At 40.2% G+C, this 18,220-nt stretch overlaps 1 protein-coding gene across 2 annotated transcripts in view; it reads right to left on the bottom strand.

Moving 5' to 3' along the window:
• The window catches only part of SLC14A1 (solute carrier family 14 member 1 (Kidd blood group)), a 97,428-nt gene that overhangs the window by 28,742 nt on the left and 50,466 nt on the right, over positions 1-18,220 (bottom strand). For both annotated transcript variants that reach the window (XM_036734136.1, XM_036734894.1), the window contains exons 2-5: positions 12,562-12,718; positions 6,961-7,150; positions 2,362-2,490; positions 760-946 (exon numbers count right to left, since the gene is read on the bottom strand). In XM_036734136.1, coding sequence (XP_036590031.1) covers positions 760-946; positions 2,362-2,490; positions 6,961-7,150; positions 12,562-12,718 — 663 coding nt within the window. The remainder of the gene's footprint in view (positions 1-759; positions 947-2,361; positions 2,491-6,960; positions 7,151-12,561; positions 12,719-18,220) is intronic.

The raw sequence follows: 18,220 nt of genomic DNA, 5'->3' as shown, positions 1-18,220 counted from the left end.
ACCACAATAAAATATAGTCCCTACTTATGTGCCAAGAACTAAGATAAGCACTATAAATGTTATCTCATGTGATCCCCGAGATAGCCCTGCAAAATAGGTATTATTGTTACTCCAATTGAAGAAACTGAGGCAGACAGAGGTTAAATGACTTGCTCAAGATCATACAACTAGGAAGTGTCTGAGGTCAGATTTGATATCAGGCCTTCCTAAGTTCAGGGTCAGCGGTCAATCCCCTGTGCCATCTGGCTGCCTCCATGTTTATTTGTTGGGGGTTAGAAATAGAGAAAAGAGAAATAGAAAAGGAAAAGGGTGGAATGGTCGATCCGCTGTACCACCTAGCTGCCAGTGATATAGGGGTGATCTCTAAGATTTATTCCAGCTCCAAAATTCATTTTTTGTCTAGGGTCAATTTTAATGATATTCTTCAATTCAGTGTTCAAACAATCCATAAAATATTTGCCTTCCCAGGCAGCTACTCTATTTTTGTTGTTGTTCAGACAGAGTTCCATAAAAAAGTTAGGATGTTAGCCTTGAGTCGGTAGATGCATCTCATATTCTTTGGAGCCCAATGGGCTTTACAAGAGAACTTTGTTTTGAACCTGATCTTCAACATTTCTTAATAATGGCAATTATAACGACGTTAAAGTGATGATAAGCCTTAGACACACAAGGGCTGTTATTATCATGCACACGAAAGCAACAGACATCTCACTATATTTTGTATAAGGAGGAAATGTAAAAAGAGAATGTAAATCTTACCTCAGGGACATTGATCTGGTCCCAGGTAACATTGGGAACCGATATTGTAGCTAATTTGGTGGGAAAGAAGGGGTTGTAAGGTCCAGTGGCTGCCAAGTACATTGTTAATGCCATGTTGAAAGGCAGGGTGAGGACAGGGAGGTCCCATTTACAGAACACTGAACCCAATGCACTGGAAAGAATTGGACTGAAAAACAAACAAAACAAAAATATCAAACCAGGAAGATCAACTTGAGCGCTATCACATAGGCAGATTTGACTTTACTTGGTAAATGTACTCCTGTAAGTTTGTAACATCAGCTTGATAGAGTTAGGATGTATAGGAATGCATTAGGGGAATGGCATTGAAAAAAAATAACTCTGGCAATTGCTGTTCCACAGTGAAAAATACTGTGGTAAAGAAAATCATTCACTCCATGATTTAATCTGTGTTGCTAGTTTGGATTTTCATATCTTGAAGCTGCATACAAAAAGGTAAACCTTTACTTTGAAAATGGGTTTCATGAGAGGAAGCATGGGGTGGTGGCTAATGAGCTGGCTTTAGCATCCGGAAGCCCTTGATTCAAGCCTCATCCCAATACATGCTGCATGTGTGATTTTGGGCAAGTCTCCTCACTCCAGACAACTTTCCAACACTATAAATTGTCCAGAACTCTCTATGAAAAAAAATCCCAAGTCCTAGATCTTCTCTCCTTATGCCCACTCCACCAAAAAAAAAAATGTTTTTTTTTTCTTTTTATCCTGAATTCTGGATCGGTTAGAGATTGTGTGGTCTCTGTGCCTTTGAGTGACACAGATTTCCACACCCTCCATAGAATAATAGAAAATCAAGAGGCAGCACCTTTGGATGCATACAACAGAAGAGAGGGAATTAGAATTAAGCAATTTTCTTGAAAAATTATGCCATGAAAATACATTGAATTACTGGTAAATTCTGAAAAAAAATAGACTTGAGAATCTTAGATATTGTGGAAATCTATGCTTGGAGGCACCTGCCATTATGTGGAATTTTCCAGTACTGGAAGCCTCTATTTTAAAATCATAAGCATGAAGGAGAGAGGCAGCAAAGGGGTAGCAGAGAGAAGGGTGGATTTGGAGCCAGGAGGACCTGGGTTCAAATCCCACTTCTGACACCTAGCTATGCAAATGCCTTAAACTCTGAGCCTTGGGCAGCTCCTTAGAACATATTTGGATATAGCGCCATTGGCTTGTGGTTCTCACCCCAAGCAAAATCACAATTCTTTAGTATCAGAATGAAGTAAGCCAATTTTGTCTAATTTTGACATCAGACATGCGTATTTTCCCATTTTCTTACTTGTTATTAAAATGCTCCAAAACGGAATGAGATACAGTCAGCATTGTGTGGTATATATTCAATATACATATATTAATATGGGATTCCATCACAGAAGAATTTGAGGCTGTGTTTAGAACATAAAGCTGGGTGATTCATTTTAGCATTAAGTGGCAGTTGAATTCACTAAATTTTTAGCATGTGACATCAAATAACCAGCAGCTTTAAATGTTAATTTTTTTTAGTTGTATACATGTCCTTGATGTGAACGAAAAAAGCAGGTATTTCTAAAAACAGGTTGCACTCACCATGTCATGGACATGACAATGACAGGGAATAAAAGCCACCAGTAATAGTCTCCCTTGTAGCAGAAAATAGCCATGAGTATTCCCAGCAGGGTGGCATTATAGCCATGAAGCCCAGCTGCTATTGCTGACCTGTAGGAAAGAGCACTGGATGTGATGGGCTGAAACATGGAACAGAGGTTAGACCTGTTCTGCTTGACCTCAGAGGACAGCACTGTGAGTGATGGGTGAAAGCTAATGATCTAAGTTTGATGCAAGGCCACTGTCCTACCAATCACAGATATCGTTTTGGGAGAAGCCTGGTACTACAGAAAAGAGCCCCAATTTTGGAGTCAGAGAAGTTGGGTTGACATTCTTGTTGTTCAGTTGTTTCAGTTGTATCTAACTCTGTGATCCCATTCAGTGTTTTCTTGGCAAAGATACTGGAGTGGTTGGCCATTTCCTTTTCAAGCTCATTTTATAGATGAGGAAACTGAGGCAAACAGGGTTATATGACATGCCCAGGGTCACATAGCTAGTAAGTGTCTGAAACCAGATTTGAACTCTGGTCTTCCTGACTCTATGCCCTAACCATTGCACTGCCCAGATGCCTCTCACTGTCTGTGTGATCCTGGGTGAGGCATCAGACATACATATTCTGCCATTTTCTTAGTTTCCTCATCTTTAAAAAGAGGAAATTGAACTCAATGGCTTTCAAGGTCCCTTCCTGCTCTGAATTCTATAGCAATGGAACTTTTTCGCAGGAGGTCTCAAGTAAAGCTTGGATGATCACATATCTGATTTGATATTGAAAGGAGATTCTTTCTCAGGGAGAAGGACCAGATGGTCTCTAAAGATCTGTTCACTCTGAGATTTTCAGACATATGCTGATCCTGCAGAGGTGGGATAGCACCATGCATCTATGAAGCACTCCACTTCCAAAGCATTTTTCCCTCAATGTTCTCATTTCATACATTCTTAAGGTAATTTTAGTTAAAGTTTCATGGGGTAATCATTCAGTTCAGTCAAAATTTATTGTTTCATATATAAAAAAATACCACTTTCTGCATTGGAAACACGGAGACAAAAATGACAGAAGCCCTATAATAGAGCAACTTACAGTCTTATGGGGAGGGGGGAGGAGGAGAGTAGCTGGCTAATTATCAAACAAAGAGAAGAGAAGAGGAACAAAGAAGTCTGGGCAAAACTGTGAGACTGAAAAGGGTGTTTCATCTGGAGAAAGAGTGGTTAGCGAAGACTTCTTGGAAGATGCAGTATTTGAGGAAGACTTTTAAAGAAGGGAGAAACTTCAATGACTGGAGGAAAGGCATCCATTGTTAACATGGGGGAACAAGGGGAGCAAAGGCAGAGAGACAGGAGAGGGCAGGCTAACCTCTTTTTGCCTCAGTTTCCTCAGCTGTAAAAAGGAGATAATAATAGCACCTATCTCCCAGGGTTGTTGTGAGGATAATTATAAAGCACTTAGCAATATCATAAGTGCTACATAAATGTTAACTGTTGTTGAAAGCTAAAAACAAATAATTAATTAAAAAAAGAAAGTATAATGAACAACGATAACAAAATAAATGTTAACTATTAATACTTCTACTAATACCATTACCATCCTTGTGATCCTAGGCAAATTACTTCACTTCTCTTTGCTTCCGTTTCCTCAACTGTAAAGTGGGTGTAATGATAGCACCTATCTGTCATGGCTGTTAGGAGGATCAAATGAAATAACATTTGTAAAAAGCCCTTAGTGCAGGGCCTGGCATAGAGTAGGTGCCCTATAAATGGTTATTCCCTTCCCTTCCCCTACTTAGGTGGGAATGCAGAGTAAATGAAGGGGAGCAGTATGAAATATCTGTATATATAGTCTGTTATTAAAGAGCCTCAGAGCCTGCCCCAAACCCTGCATTGCCATCAAAGACTATTACAGAATGATGGGGAAAGGAGGTAGGGTGCTTGTGTGAGGAAAGGTGGAGAAGGATAACAGACTGGACAGCCCAGGCCCCGAGCTGATGCTTATGAGGTATTCTATGACTTAGACTAGTGTGTGGGAGGCTAAGGACATTCCCTCAGAGGCCTCTCAATTTTCTTAGTCAAGTAGGCAGAAAGATTGTTTGCTGAGAGTAAATGAGGAAGAAATAGGATTAGGGGTTGGAGAAGAGAAAAGTTTGGAAAATCTTTCTGGATCATGGACAAGAGGTCAATAACATATGAGTAAAAGAAATGTCATTATGTATTTATCAGTGCAGAGCATGGGTTCTCATCCTGGAGTTCACGAAATGGTTCCTTAAAAAATATTTTGATAACCGAAATGATCGATTTTCTTTGTAATCCAACGTGGGACATTTTATGCATTTAAAAACATTGTTCAGAAAAGGGGTCCATAGGTTTCACCAGATTACCAAGGAATCTGTGACATGAAATAGGTTAAGGACTCTTGACCTAAAGGACAGCCTTCTTTAGCACTTAGGGTCAGCTCTCTGTGAAAGTTTGACACTGGAACAAGAGGCCCTAAGGATGAAAAGGCATAGATGGGCTTCAAGCTGTTTCTGGAGTGGGATGGGCAGGGAGATGGGGGAGGATGAAAAGGGGACCTCCACCAATAAGACCTCAGATTCTTACAAGTATACAAGAACTTCTACCTCTACCAGCCTGCTCATTGTTTCCTTGGTTCTGGTTTCTGTATGAGTCACAGAATATAGTATGACCTGGAAATGACCTTCCCTATCTATCATTCACCTCAAGGCTAGGCAACTAGAAGAAACTCAGGAGTTTTTTGAGTACCTAGGAGTGGCTCTTTTAACCAAAATAAAGGGTTGTAGATAGATTCATCTCCTATTACTATGCAACCACTTTGTATATAGTCTTGGAGTTAAGTAGAGTTTAGGCCTACAGCTTTTGTACTCCTCTCCTCTTCTAGCCAACGCCCAGAGTGCAGAGGATGCCCTACTTGGGCTCCTTCTCCTTAGCTGCGGTATACATTGTGCTGCTTTCCCCCTTCAGAATTTTCCTTTCCTGGGAAGGGGATGATACGGAATTTGACACACTCACTATACAAGTGTATAGGCCCTTTCCATGAATTCCCAGGGTGCACGTATTCATTCAACAGAGCCCTTATGGAGATAAGAACTATTCTATTGTATGAACACCATATTGTATTCCACTAACAAAATAAAAATGTATAAACCTTTGTGTAGAAAGAGGATTAGAGCTGTGGGGGGGACGCAGGCTCTAAAGTCAGAGGACCTTAGCTCAAATTTCCCTTCTGATGCTTATTTCCTGTGTAATCTTGGGTTAAGTCACTTAGTCTCCATGGCCTTCAGATTTCTCATTTGTAAAATGAGGGGATTAGACTAAATGGCTTCTGAAGCACCCTCCAACTTTCAATCTGTGATCCAGTGATCCTATGATGTCTACATATGGGGTCACAGAATCATTGATTGTCACCTTCCTAGGAAGGGGCCCTTAGAGGTCATTAGTCTGGCCTGTTCATTTCAGAAAATATATGTGTCTACATACACATCTATATGTAAATAAAGGCAGAGTAGCGTAGCAGATATAGAGCTGGCTTTAACATCAAGGAGAGCTGGGTACCAATCCTGTTTCTTATGTTTATTTACTATCTATCGGGCCCTGGACAAGTTACAACCTCCCTGGTCAAGTCACAACCTCGCTGGTCCTCATTGGAAAAATGGAAGGGGTTGGACTAGGTGGTCTTTGAAGTTGCCCTTATATATGTATATATGCTTTGCAAAACTTAAATTCTAAGAATATTACCCCAAATGACAGACTCTTTAAAAGGCTAGGCAGACAATGTGGTATAGTAGAAAAAGCAATGACTCTGGAATCAAAAGACCTGGGTTCAAATCCAGCTTCCTCTATTTGTGTGACTGTGGACAAATCATTTACCTTCTTCAGGTTCTTCATTTGTAGAATAGTGGTGTTTAGAACAGATGCTGTCTAAAGTCTAAAGTCCCTTCTGCTCTAATGTATGCTATGATGTAGTCTCATCCTCTCCTTGTAGAGATGAGGAAATCATGGCTGCATGATTAGGAGAGGATCTGGCAGGTAGGTGGCACAGCGGATAGAGCACTGGGCCTGGAGTCAGGAAGACTCATCTTCCTGAGTTCAAATCTGGCCTCAGACGCTTCCTAGCTGTGTGACCCTGGGCAAGTCATTTATCCCTGTTAGCCTCAGTTTCTTCATCTCTAAAATGAGCTGGAGAAAGAAATGGCAAACCACTCCAGTATCTCTGCCAAGAAAACCTCATATGGGGTCAACAAAAGTCAGACATGACTGAAAGCAATTCAATAACAATAAATAGGAGGAGAACCTGGGTCTCCTGATTTAAAGGATTAAAATTTAAAGGGGCCTCAGAAACGTGAAAAGATTCTATAATTTGGATACAACATCCAATACCCGTGATAAAAGGGAAAAAATAATACTTTGGATTCTGACTGAGAAAATACAATGGATTTTTGAAAGTAAGGAATCACTTCATTTGAGGATACATTTGTCATTGGTCCTCCCTGATGGATTTCATCATTCCTCACTAGCATGAAGTTTTAGGGTTGTAGCAAACAAGACAGACAGATCCACGTGGACAACCCCTACCTGTCTTGACTGAGAAGTAGGGCTGTCAGCGTGGACACTACATTTCCCAGGCAGCCTGTGAGGGTCCACCAGGGACTCTGGACCAGCAGCCCAATTATGATGATGATGCCACTGATGGGGTTATTAATAAACACCACTTGGGATATGCCTCGAAGAATCCAGTCAAGGAACTGAAGTATGACAGGTTTGTCTGAAAGAAACCAAAAAGTGGAAGGAAGATTAGTCATTGCTAGGTACTGAAAGCAGGGGCCTCTATTCATAGACTCTCAGCAGGACAATGAACTTTGGAGGTCATCTAGGCCAACTCATACTTGAATGGGGATTCCTTCTATGACGTCCTCGACAAGTGGTCAGTCATCCAGCCTCCTCTTGAACCTCAGTGCCCAGGAACCACGTCTTCCACACAGCTGTCAAAGTCATCTTAGGTATGACCGTGTAACTTCTCTATACAATAAATTCCAGTGGTTCCTATCACCTCCAGGATCGAATATAAAATCCTCCATCATTCCAAGTTTTTCATAACCTGTTCCCTTCCTACCTTCCCAGTCTTCTACCCTTTAATTCCTTGCATAAACTCTGTGATCGGGTGACATTGGACTCTTTGTGGTTTTCTTTCCGCAATATACTCAGTGTTCTGACTCTAGGCATTTTCACTGGCTGTCCCCCATCCCTGGAATTCTCTCCCTGCTGCAATCTTGTCCCCTTGCTTCCCTGGCCTCCTTCAAGTCACAGCTAAAATCCTCTGTAAGAAGCCTTTCCCGATTTCCCTTGATGGGGGTGCCTTCCCTCTGTTGATCGTCTCCAATGTATCCCGCATACAGCTTGTCTGTGCATATTGTGCACGTTATCTTTCCCATTAGATTCTGAGCTCCTCCAGTGTAGGAGGCCTCAGTTTCCTCATCTATAAAATAAGGTGTTGGACTACATGGCTTCTGAGACCCCTTCTGATCCTTGTTCTCTTATGCCTTGTCAATAGCTCTGGGACAGGAGGAAGAAGGACATGGGCTTAGTGACTTGGTTGTCTCGCACCTACGACCCTTTTCTTTGTAGCTACAGTGCTTAGTAGCAAAGTAGCTTAGTAGCACAGTGTCTTGCATATAGTAGGTGCATAATAAGGACAACAAGGAGTGCTGGACCTGGTCAGGAAGACTTACCTTTCTGAATTCAATCCAGCCTCAGATACTATTAGCTGTGTGACCCTGGACAAGTCACTTAACCCTATTTGCCTCAGTTCCTCATCTGTAAGATGAGCTGGAGAAGAAAATACCAAACCACTCCAGTATCTTTTTTCCAAGAAAACCCCAAATGGGGTCACAAAGAGTCGAACATGACTGAAATGACTGAACAGCAACAATAGGTGCATAATAAGTGCTTGTTGACTGACTTTTGAAGCAGCTCATTCCACTTTTGGGATTAGTTCCTATTGTTAGGAAATTTATCCATACATTGAGCCAAAACTTCTTATTCCATATTTTTCCTTTTGAGGTCAAAAAGCACATGTCTATTACTCCTTCTATGTGACAGTCCTTAAAACCCTTGAACACGGGTACCATGGCCCTATAAGTCTTTTTTTCCCCCCAAATGGGCCTCTTGGGAATCGATGGCTATCTCTGTATTGAGTCAACTTCTAACTGAGGTCTTGCTTGCGTGGAGAAAGGTCCAAAATAGAGCCAGGTACCTCTTCCTCCTACTGCTCCTAGTCCTAACTGCTGGGGTCAAGCAAAAGTGATCTTCTCCCCCAACAGTGCCTGGCACACAGTGGGATGCTTAATAAATGTTTTTTGATTGACTTATTATGTATCTTATATGTACCTAGTTATTTACATGTCATGTCTCTCATTAGAGGTAGCTAGGTGGTACAGGAGATAGAGAGCTGGTCCCAGGGTCAGGAACAACTGAGTTTAAATCTGGCCTCAGACACTCACTAGCTGTGTGGCTCTGAGCAAATCTGTTAACCTCTGTATGTCTGTTTCCTCAACTACAAAATAGGGATAGAGCCCCAGGCCTAGAATCAGGAAGATTCATCTTCTTGAGTTCAAATCTGGCCTCAGACACTTCCTAGCTACGTGACCCTTGGCAAGTCACTAACCCTGTCTGCCTCAGTTTCTTCATCTTTAAAACAAGCTAGAGAGGACAGAGCCAAGATGGCGCCTGGAAAGCAGGGACTAGTGTGAGCTCCCCGCCAAGTCCCTCCAAAAACCTATAAAAAATGGCTCTGAACCAATTCTAGAACTGCAGAACCCACAAAATAGCAGAGGGAAGCAGGGCTCCAGCCCAGGACAGTCTGGATGGTCTCTGGGTGAGGTCTATCATGCAGGGAACTGGGAGAGGAGCGGAGCAGAGCAGAGCCCAGCATGGGCGGTGCGGACCAACCAGACGAGGAGCCAGGCGGAACGTGCCCTAGCACCATGAATCACTGAGCTTCATCAGTTACCAGACTTCTCAACCCACAAACATCAAAGACAATAGAGAAGGTTAGTGGGAAAAGCTTCTGGGGACAGAGTGAAAGAAGGAGTTCGCAGTTTGGTTATCACCCCCGGGGCAGTGGAGGTGGGGCAGCTACAGAACTGCAGCTGCAGTTGCTTCTGGCCCCAGGCCCACATGGTGGGAGGAATTAAGTGGTGGATTAGAGCAGGAGTGTAGAGCCTGCTGAAGATCTAAGTCCAGTCTGGGTTGGGGGTTCTTGGGGAAGGAGGAGTGCTGGTGTGGCAGAGCTAGCACATCCCCCCAAGTTTGGAACATGGAACTCTTTAGTCTACAAGCAGTCGTACCCCTCTGAAAAACTCAAGGGTCAAGTAAGTTGGCTGGGAATATGGCCAGGCAGTGAAAATGCACCCAGATTCAGTCTCAGACTTTGGAATCTTTCTTTGGTGACAAAGAAGATCAAAACATACAGCCAGAAGAAGTCAACAAAGTCAAAGAGCCTACAACAAAAGCCTCCAAGAAAAGCATGAACTGGTCTTAGGCCATGGAAGAGCTCAAAAAGGATTTGGAAAAGCAAGTTAGAGAAGTAGAGGAAAAATTGGGAAGAGAGATGAGAAGGATGCAAGAAAACCATGAAAAACAAGTCAATGACTTGCTAAAGGAGACCTCCCAAAAATACTGAAAAATATACTGAAGAAAACAACACCTTAAAAAATAGACTAACTCAAATGGCAAAAGGGCTCCAAAAAGCCAACGAGGAGAAGAATGCCTTGAAAGGCAGAATTAGCCAAATGGAAAAGGAGGTCCAAAAGACCACTGAAGAAAATTAGATTGGAGCAAGTGGAAGCTAGTGACTTTATGAGAAATCAAGATATTATAGAACAGAACCAAAGGAATGAAAAGGTGGAAGACAATGTGAAATATCTCATTGGAAAAACTACTGACTTGGAAAATAGATCCAGGAGCGATAATTTAAAAATTATTGGACTACCTGAAAGCCATGATCCAAAAAAGAGCCTAGATATCATCTTTCAAGAAATTATCAAGGAGAACTGCCCTGATATTCTAGAGCCACAGGGCAAAATAGAAATTGAAAGAATCCATTGATCGCCTCCTCAAATAGATCCCAAAAAGAAATCTCCTAGGAATATTGTTGCCAAATTCCAGAGCTTCCAGATCAAGGAGAAAATACTGCAAGCAGCCAGAAAGAAACAATTTGAGTATCGTGGAAAAACAATCAGAATAATACAAGATCTAGCAGCTTCTACATTAAGAGATCAAAGGGCTTGGAATACGATATTCCAGAGGTCAATGGAACTAGGATTAAAACCAAGAAGCACCTACCCAGCAAAACTGAGTATCATGCTCCAAGGCAAAATATGGATTTTCAATAAAATAGAGGACTTTCAAGCTTTCTCAGTGAAAAGACCAGAGCTGAATAGAAAATTTGATTTTCAAACACAAGAATCAAGAGAAGCATGAAAAGGTAATCAAGAAAAAGAACAAGAAAAAGAAATCGTAAGGGACTTACTAAAGTTGAACTGTTTTGTTTACATTCCTACATGAAAAGATGATGTGTATGATTCATGAGACCTCAGTATTAGGGTAGCTGAAGGGTATATGCATATATATATATGTGTATGTATATATATGTATATATGTGGGTGTATGTGTGTATATATGTATGTGTATATGTATATATATGTAGAGAGAGAGAGGGCGCAGGGTGAGTTGAAGATGAAGGGATGATATCTAAAAGAAATAAAATCAAATTAAGGGATGAGAGAGGAATATATTGAGAGAGGGAGAAGGGGAGAGATAGAATGGGGTAAATTACCTCGCATAAAAGTGGCAAGAAAGAGCAGTTCTGTAGGAAGAGAAGAGAAGGCAGGTGAGGGGGAATGAATGAATCTTGCTCTCATCAGATTTGATCTGAGGAGGGAATACCATACACACTCAATTGGGTATCTTACCCCACAGGAAAGAAGGAGGAAGAAGATAAAAAAAGGGGGTGTGATAGAAGGGAGGGCAGATGGGGGAGGAGGCAATAAAAAACAAACACTTTCATAAAGGGACAGGGTCAAGGGAGAAAATTCAGTAAAGGGGGATAGGTTAGGAAGGAACAAAATATTGTTAGTCTTTCACAACATGAGTATTGTGGAAGGGTTATACATAATGATACGCATGTGGCCTATGTTGAATTGCTTGACTTCTTAGGGAGGGTAGGTGGGAAGGGAAGAGGGGAGAGAATTTGGAACTCAAAGTTTTAAAAACAGATGTTCAAAAACAGCGAAAAAAAAGTTTTTGCATGCAACTAGAAAATAAGATGCACAGGCAATGGGCCATAGAAATTTATCTTGCCCTACAAGAAAGGAAAGGAAAAGGGGATGGGAGGGGAGTGGGGTGACAGAAGGGAGGGCTGATGGGGGAACAGGGCAACCAGAATATACACCATCTTGGAGTGGGGGGGAGGGTACAAATGGGGAGAAAATTTGTAATTCAAACTCTTGTGAAAATCAATGCTGAAAACTAAATATATTAAATAAATTAAATTTAAAAAAAGATGTAAAACAAGCTAGAGAAGAAAATGGTACTCTAGTATCCTAGCCAAAAAAACCCCAAATGAAGTCATGAAGAGTTGGACATGACTGAACAACAAAAACGAAGGTCATAAAGCTATAGATCAGGCAGTGAGAATTCTAGCATTAGTGTAGTTGGGGGAAATTTGTGGTGGGGATGGGGAGGGGAAGAGGGAGAAGATATCCTAAAATAAGAATAATAATTCACATTCATATAATACTTTACAACACCCCTGTGAGGTAGATATATCTCATATATGTATCCTTATAAAGATCACATCCTTATAGGTGAGAAAATTGAGATTAAAAGATGAAGTCATCTATCCAGTGGCATTGGACCTTCCACTGAGATTTTTGTGTATGTGAAGGATGTAAATAGGAAGGAAAATTAAGAGAATGGGGTCCTTAGGGGGAAGAGGAAGTAAGGGTGCAAGAGGAAAAGAGAGAAGTAATGATAGGAGGGAATAAAGTGAGAGATGCAAAGGGGATAGGAGTATTTTTGAATGTCTTTTCCTTCGATAGAATGGAGAACCAGAACTCAACCCAAAGGGAGAAACACCAGAGAACTATGTCCCACAGCAGATATAAAGATAGATACCTTTGAGCCAGTCTGCATATTCTCTCATATCTCCAGTGACATAGCCAATGGCTCTGGGGATGAACCTTCTCCTTCGCCCTGATGAACTGGTCCCTTCATGACTATCCATATTAATGACAGTGGGGTTATCCTCCATGGTTATTACTCCCTCTGGTTCCTTAAAGAAAGAGGAAAGCTTATTATTATTATTTCCATTCATAAACCAGAATCTCTGGAAGATCAGCTTGTTTAGGGCCATTTCATTTGGAAAAATGAGATGATGCTCAGGAAAGAAGAATGCACCACTATTTTCCTTTAGAAAGGGAAATGAAGTTGGAGAAGATCCCTTAAACTTAGCCTGTCATTAAAATCCTGTTGATCCATAAGATTACATAGAGAAGAACAGGACTTCATTTAATCATGTTATTTTCCAAGTTCAGGTTAGCTGTCAGGAAAGCTTTTGCTTGTACGGTAAGGAATAGACTTACAAGAATGGGGATGGATTGCCCTAGCATTAGTACAATTTAGAGATGGATATATACATATATGTATGCATATATATATATATATATATATATATATATATAGTATATATATTTGTATATATATACAAAAAAAAATTTGGTCCTCAACTAAGACAGCTTTCTTAGCTAAGTTTTTTTTTTTCCAAAAAGGTCTTCTTTAAATGAAAAGTTCTAAAGGAAAAAAAGATTTAAAGAGATCCCAAGGTATAAAAGCCCAGATTAATTTGTATGTGCTCATTAGTATTGCAATTGGATTGATAATTTTGCAAAGTATTGACTGAGGAAACCAGGGATCCAGATGTTCCAAAATTGATCCAAATTTAAATTTTATTTAGGTATAAATTTTCAAGGACATGCTTTGCGGTGTAAAGTGAGACACACTTGTATTGTTCTAAAACAAATCCCCTCCCCTATAAGTCGAAAGGACAAGTGACTACTCGAACTTGTATTTGAGTTTTCCAAACATATTGTGGTTGTGACCATGGGGTTCTATTTTTGTTGACTATCTGAGTCCATGAAATAGCCCAATAGTATATTCCATCCAAAGGATTTTGGAAGTATAGAAGGGAAGAAATTGTGAATAGCAACAGCAAGAATAAAACAAGAATCCAAATGGCATAACCATGAAAAGAATGCAAGAAGCCAATACCAAGAGCATAATTGGGATAATTGTCACATAGGAAAATACTAATGACAAATCAGGAGAATGCCAATAAAATACCCAGAGTAAATATTCAAAGGAAAATACCAGAGACATGACCATGATAAGTAGGCACAGAATGCTAGATATACTTAAGTAATTCAAATGAAAACCCAATGACACAAAGAAAACAAGCACGCAAAGGATAATGCCTATAACATAACCAAGATAATCGCAAAGAAGGAGAATCTCAGTGTCTTACCCAGGAGAAGTATGCAAAGGACAAGACCAAAATCATAACTAGGAAAATTATGCAAAAAAGAAAGTCAATGCCAATCAAAATAAACGTGCATAAACTGTACAATCAGGATAAGTGTGAAGATTGTGAATGTCAATGACATAATGAAAAATAGCTAAGTATGCAAAGGAGAATGCCTTAAATATAATGACACTAATTTCAAAGGTGAATGCTAGTGACATAAATAGGGTATTAAGCAAAAGAAAATACCGATAATATAACCAAGAGTAATATACAAAAAAAATGCCAAGGACACAACCACAATGGTACAAAAATACCAATGACCTAGCCAAAACCAGCATGCAAAGAGAGAGCTATATGTCATTATTTCAATCAACGTCCATAAAGAATGCCAATTACATAATTAGGAGAAATGTGCAAAATGAGGAGAAAATGTGCAAAAATACCCAATACAAGTGTGTAACAGGAGCAGACCAAAGCCATAGCCACAATAAATATAGACTAGAAGAATGTTTATGATACAAGGGTCTAGTACGTAGTATGAACCCAGTGTTGGATAACAGCAGTAACTTTTTTGTGTAGGAGTGGGGGAAGGGCAGATAGGATCCAGACCCGTGATTTCCTAGCTGCTGGGAATTCCTTGTCGGGAAACTTCCCTGGCTGTTAGAAATAGCCAACTCTTCTGTAATTTCCAGCTAATTTTCAGTCTTAGAGAGTTGCTGGTCTTTTCCAAGGCCACATAGATTGTGCCAGGGCAGATTTTGAACTTGGGTCTTTCTGCCTCCAATGCCCGTCTTTAATCCTCTGCCATGCTAGCTCTCGTGTTAAGGAAAAATGAGAGGGGATGGTGGAAATTAGTGACATCACCTCAGGTACGCATGCAAAGAAATATGGACAAGAGTAAAATTGCAATTACCTTGCAATAGCATAGCCATGGTAAGAGGACCATAGGAAAATGTGTAAAGCATAAAACCATAATGAGACCAGTAGAGAGTGTCAGGGTATTACAGTGAGGGCAGTTTGATAGAAGAAAACCTAGGACAGGAGCTGGATAAGTGTCCAGAGATAGACCTAGTCCTTTCTCATGGGTCATGCTGGGAACAGAGGCTACTGATCAATGCTAATTGTGAGATTTGCTTTTTGATGCCCATCATTCCACTTACAAAAAAGATAATTATTAAAGGGCAATCAATCCTGGGATTGCTTACTATTAGATCTTTTGGCTTTGTATTTTATTTTACTTTCAGTGGGGAGGTAAACATTTACACTTTAGCCACAAGGCCACATTACCTGTCTAGCTGACTGCCTTCTTCCTCCCCTCCCCCCAACAATGGTACACTATTAGTTATTAATGGAAAAATACAAGGTAATTATTTAATGAATTACAGACCAGGCACATTTTGTTTTGGTAAAAGAGTGAAACAATATTAGCCACTAGAATCTGAGAGTCTTCCACTGAGTTTGTTTTAGTAGAGTGAAAGCTATTTGAAGGGCAGGAATCATTAAAAAAAATTTTTATCTCTAACCCTGGTACAATGCTATGGGAACATAGTAGGCATTTAATAAGTGGTTGTTCAATTAGATTGAATCTTTATGGGAAAGTGATCTTAAACTGACAACTTCCAGAGAACAAGATAGTCATTTAACATCAATCAGTAGACAGGGCACAAGCACTTTGAAAGTGCCTTTTGATACTGTTTGAAGCATTAAGCTCCTAGTTAGATACAGTATCAAATAAGAGGCTGAAGTGCTTGGTTTTTAGAAGTCACAGCAGAGAGAGAGACAGGGAGAGAGAGACAGAGACAGACAGAGAGAGACAGAGAGAGACAGAGAGAGACAGAGACAGAAAGAGAAAGAGACAGACAGAGACAGAAAGAGAAAGAGACAGAGAGACAGAGACAGAGACAGAGAATGACAGAGTCAGAGACAGAGACAGACAGAGACACACAGAGAGAGACACAGAGACACAGAGAGAGAGATGTGAGACAGGTTTAAATTCTTCTTCAGTAATCTTCTCCCTCTGCTAGAATATGTCCTCTTCAGAACTGCAAAATTCTATGAAAGTCGAGGTACTTTGGTCTAGACAAAGGTGATCAATCTAGCAATCTGGCTTTCTGTGTATTCAGAATCCTGAATGGGAAGGAGGGGTGAAAGACAAAGGCCAGTGTTATGTGTCCACTGATTAAAAGGCCATCTAGATATATAGCATATTCCAGGGTAAATATATTCATCCTCTCAAACTTTGGGACTTAAAAAAAACCCTTTTCTATTCTGGAACTTTGGAAATTGAGGTATGAATGAAACCAGCTAAGAAAAACCTGGCCAGTAACAACTATCCAAGCTTCCGAAGTAAAACTAAAAGTCAATTCATCTTATCTTTTCTTCAGATTGACAGCTTGACATATATAAGGTTTATTACTGCTTTTTTTTTTTAGCCAAAGTTTACTTCTGGGAGGAAGGAGGCTTTTTTCATTTTAAAGATACTTGCTGCTGCTTCCACAGAATCTTACAGATATTTCTTCTAGACTAATAGAGTATCACAGAGCAATTGTATATGACTCAGCCTTTTACGTATTTTGGTTATAGGTAAGATAGATTTCACCAGCTTAAATGGAAATTTTCAGTTTCTGGTCACCTAAGAAACTTTGTAATACCAGAATACTTGCTCTGTGACTCAGCTTGTTCCTTCCCCTCCCCCCTTCCCCGCCCCCCCCCCCCCCCACCTCATTAATCTAGACACTAATTGAGCAATTGGGAAAACATTACACTGGGAGTTGAAGAATAAGGGAAAAGGACATTAAATGAAATTTCATTCACTGATCCATCCCAACATCTATTGTATACCTGTACATAAGGCACTGTGTAGCAGTTAGGATTATATGAATTTCATTTGTAGCCTGAGTTTCCTTCTTTGTTTGCCAATGACTTGCAGACGTCATTAACTCAATCATTTACCCCAGATAAGTTTCCTTAACTCACTCAATGTGATTTATGAGTCCCAAATTTCCTAGCGCACATTTCCCAGCCTTCCCACCTAGTTTCCACTGGTTTCAGAGGGAGTGTTAGGTGTTCAAAGATGGCACTGATACAGGTCAGTTTGAGTATTTTTCAGATATTGGCCAAGAACTCCCAGGAATTCCCACATACGCACACACTGCTATGAGCCAGGTCCCAAAGATCACCCACAAAGAGGGATTTTTTTTTTGAAATAGGCATACCTGTTCCTCCAGCCCATCCATAAGACGTGAACTTAGATGTCTGCCTTGGGCTTCTGCCTCAAAAGTTTTGTTTCCAAAATTGTTTGTCCAAGGAATTTTATGTGGGGTGTCACCAATGCCATTCAAAGTACGTCCATTCATCCTTCCTTTCCTCCATATGACAAAGGGTAAAAAATATGTAAATGAGGAAACATGCCCTCTGCTGAAGTGCAGTATAAGATGGAAGCCAAAATGCCAGGAACGAAGCAGAAATATAATGATCATACATTACAGAGTCTATTGCACCTCCTGATCAAGATATGTACAAGGCTAGGGACAATATGTCCCAACATTTTTACAAACAAAATGCTGGTCATGGGAAGAGATGATTTATTCTGAGATTCTACCCCCATTCTAGTATGACGCATCAAACTCCCAATAGAGCAAGGGGCAGATTCTGATTCCAATATTATTTCATAGCTCTTTTTAGTGAATTGTTAGTGTGTTCAGAAACTTTTTTTGCTCATAGAGCTGACAATTCGATTTGATGCCCTGAAAATAATAAAGCTAAATTGTCACGTCTCCAGCTTGCGTTCAAATGCAGATATATGAAAAGCAGGCAAAATTATGGTGATATTTTTGAATTATGAAACAAAGCAGAAAAAGGGGGTTTGGGGGCATTTTTTCTTTAGACAATACTCACAGAAAGCTTTTATTCACTGCCAAGCTTCTCACCCTATTGCTCAGATTAGGGGATTCTCTTGTTTTCAAACTAGCAGAAGCATTAAATGGAATCTGTTGGTAGTATGCTTTCTACCATTCAACAAATAATAGACGATTTTTAGACACTTCCACAAGATATTGTTCCTTCCTCAAAAGTAGAATTTTAAATCATATTTGAAAACAATAGAAAGTTAGCTAGCAGAACAAAGTCTGGGAACTGGGAAAAGCTATGAGTAAAATACCTAACATCCTTTTCCATCTTTGGAGAGGACTCCATTATGTCTAAGAATACTTCCCTTACTTAAGAGGTTCCAGGGTAAGCTCTTTAATTTCATTT

The sequence above is a fragment of the Trichosurus vulpecula genome, chromosome 1, assembly GCF_011100635.1.
Source record: "Trichosurus vulpecula isolate mTriVul1 chromosome 1, mTriVul1.pri, whole genome shotgun sequence".
NCBI classification, from domain to species: Eukaryota; Metazoa; Chordata; class Mammalia; order Diprotodontia; family Phalangeridae; genus Trichosurus; species Trichosurus vulpecula.
Note: the sequence above shows the minus strand (reverse complement) of the source record. Positions and strands in the feature narration are given on the sequence as shown.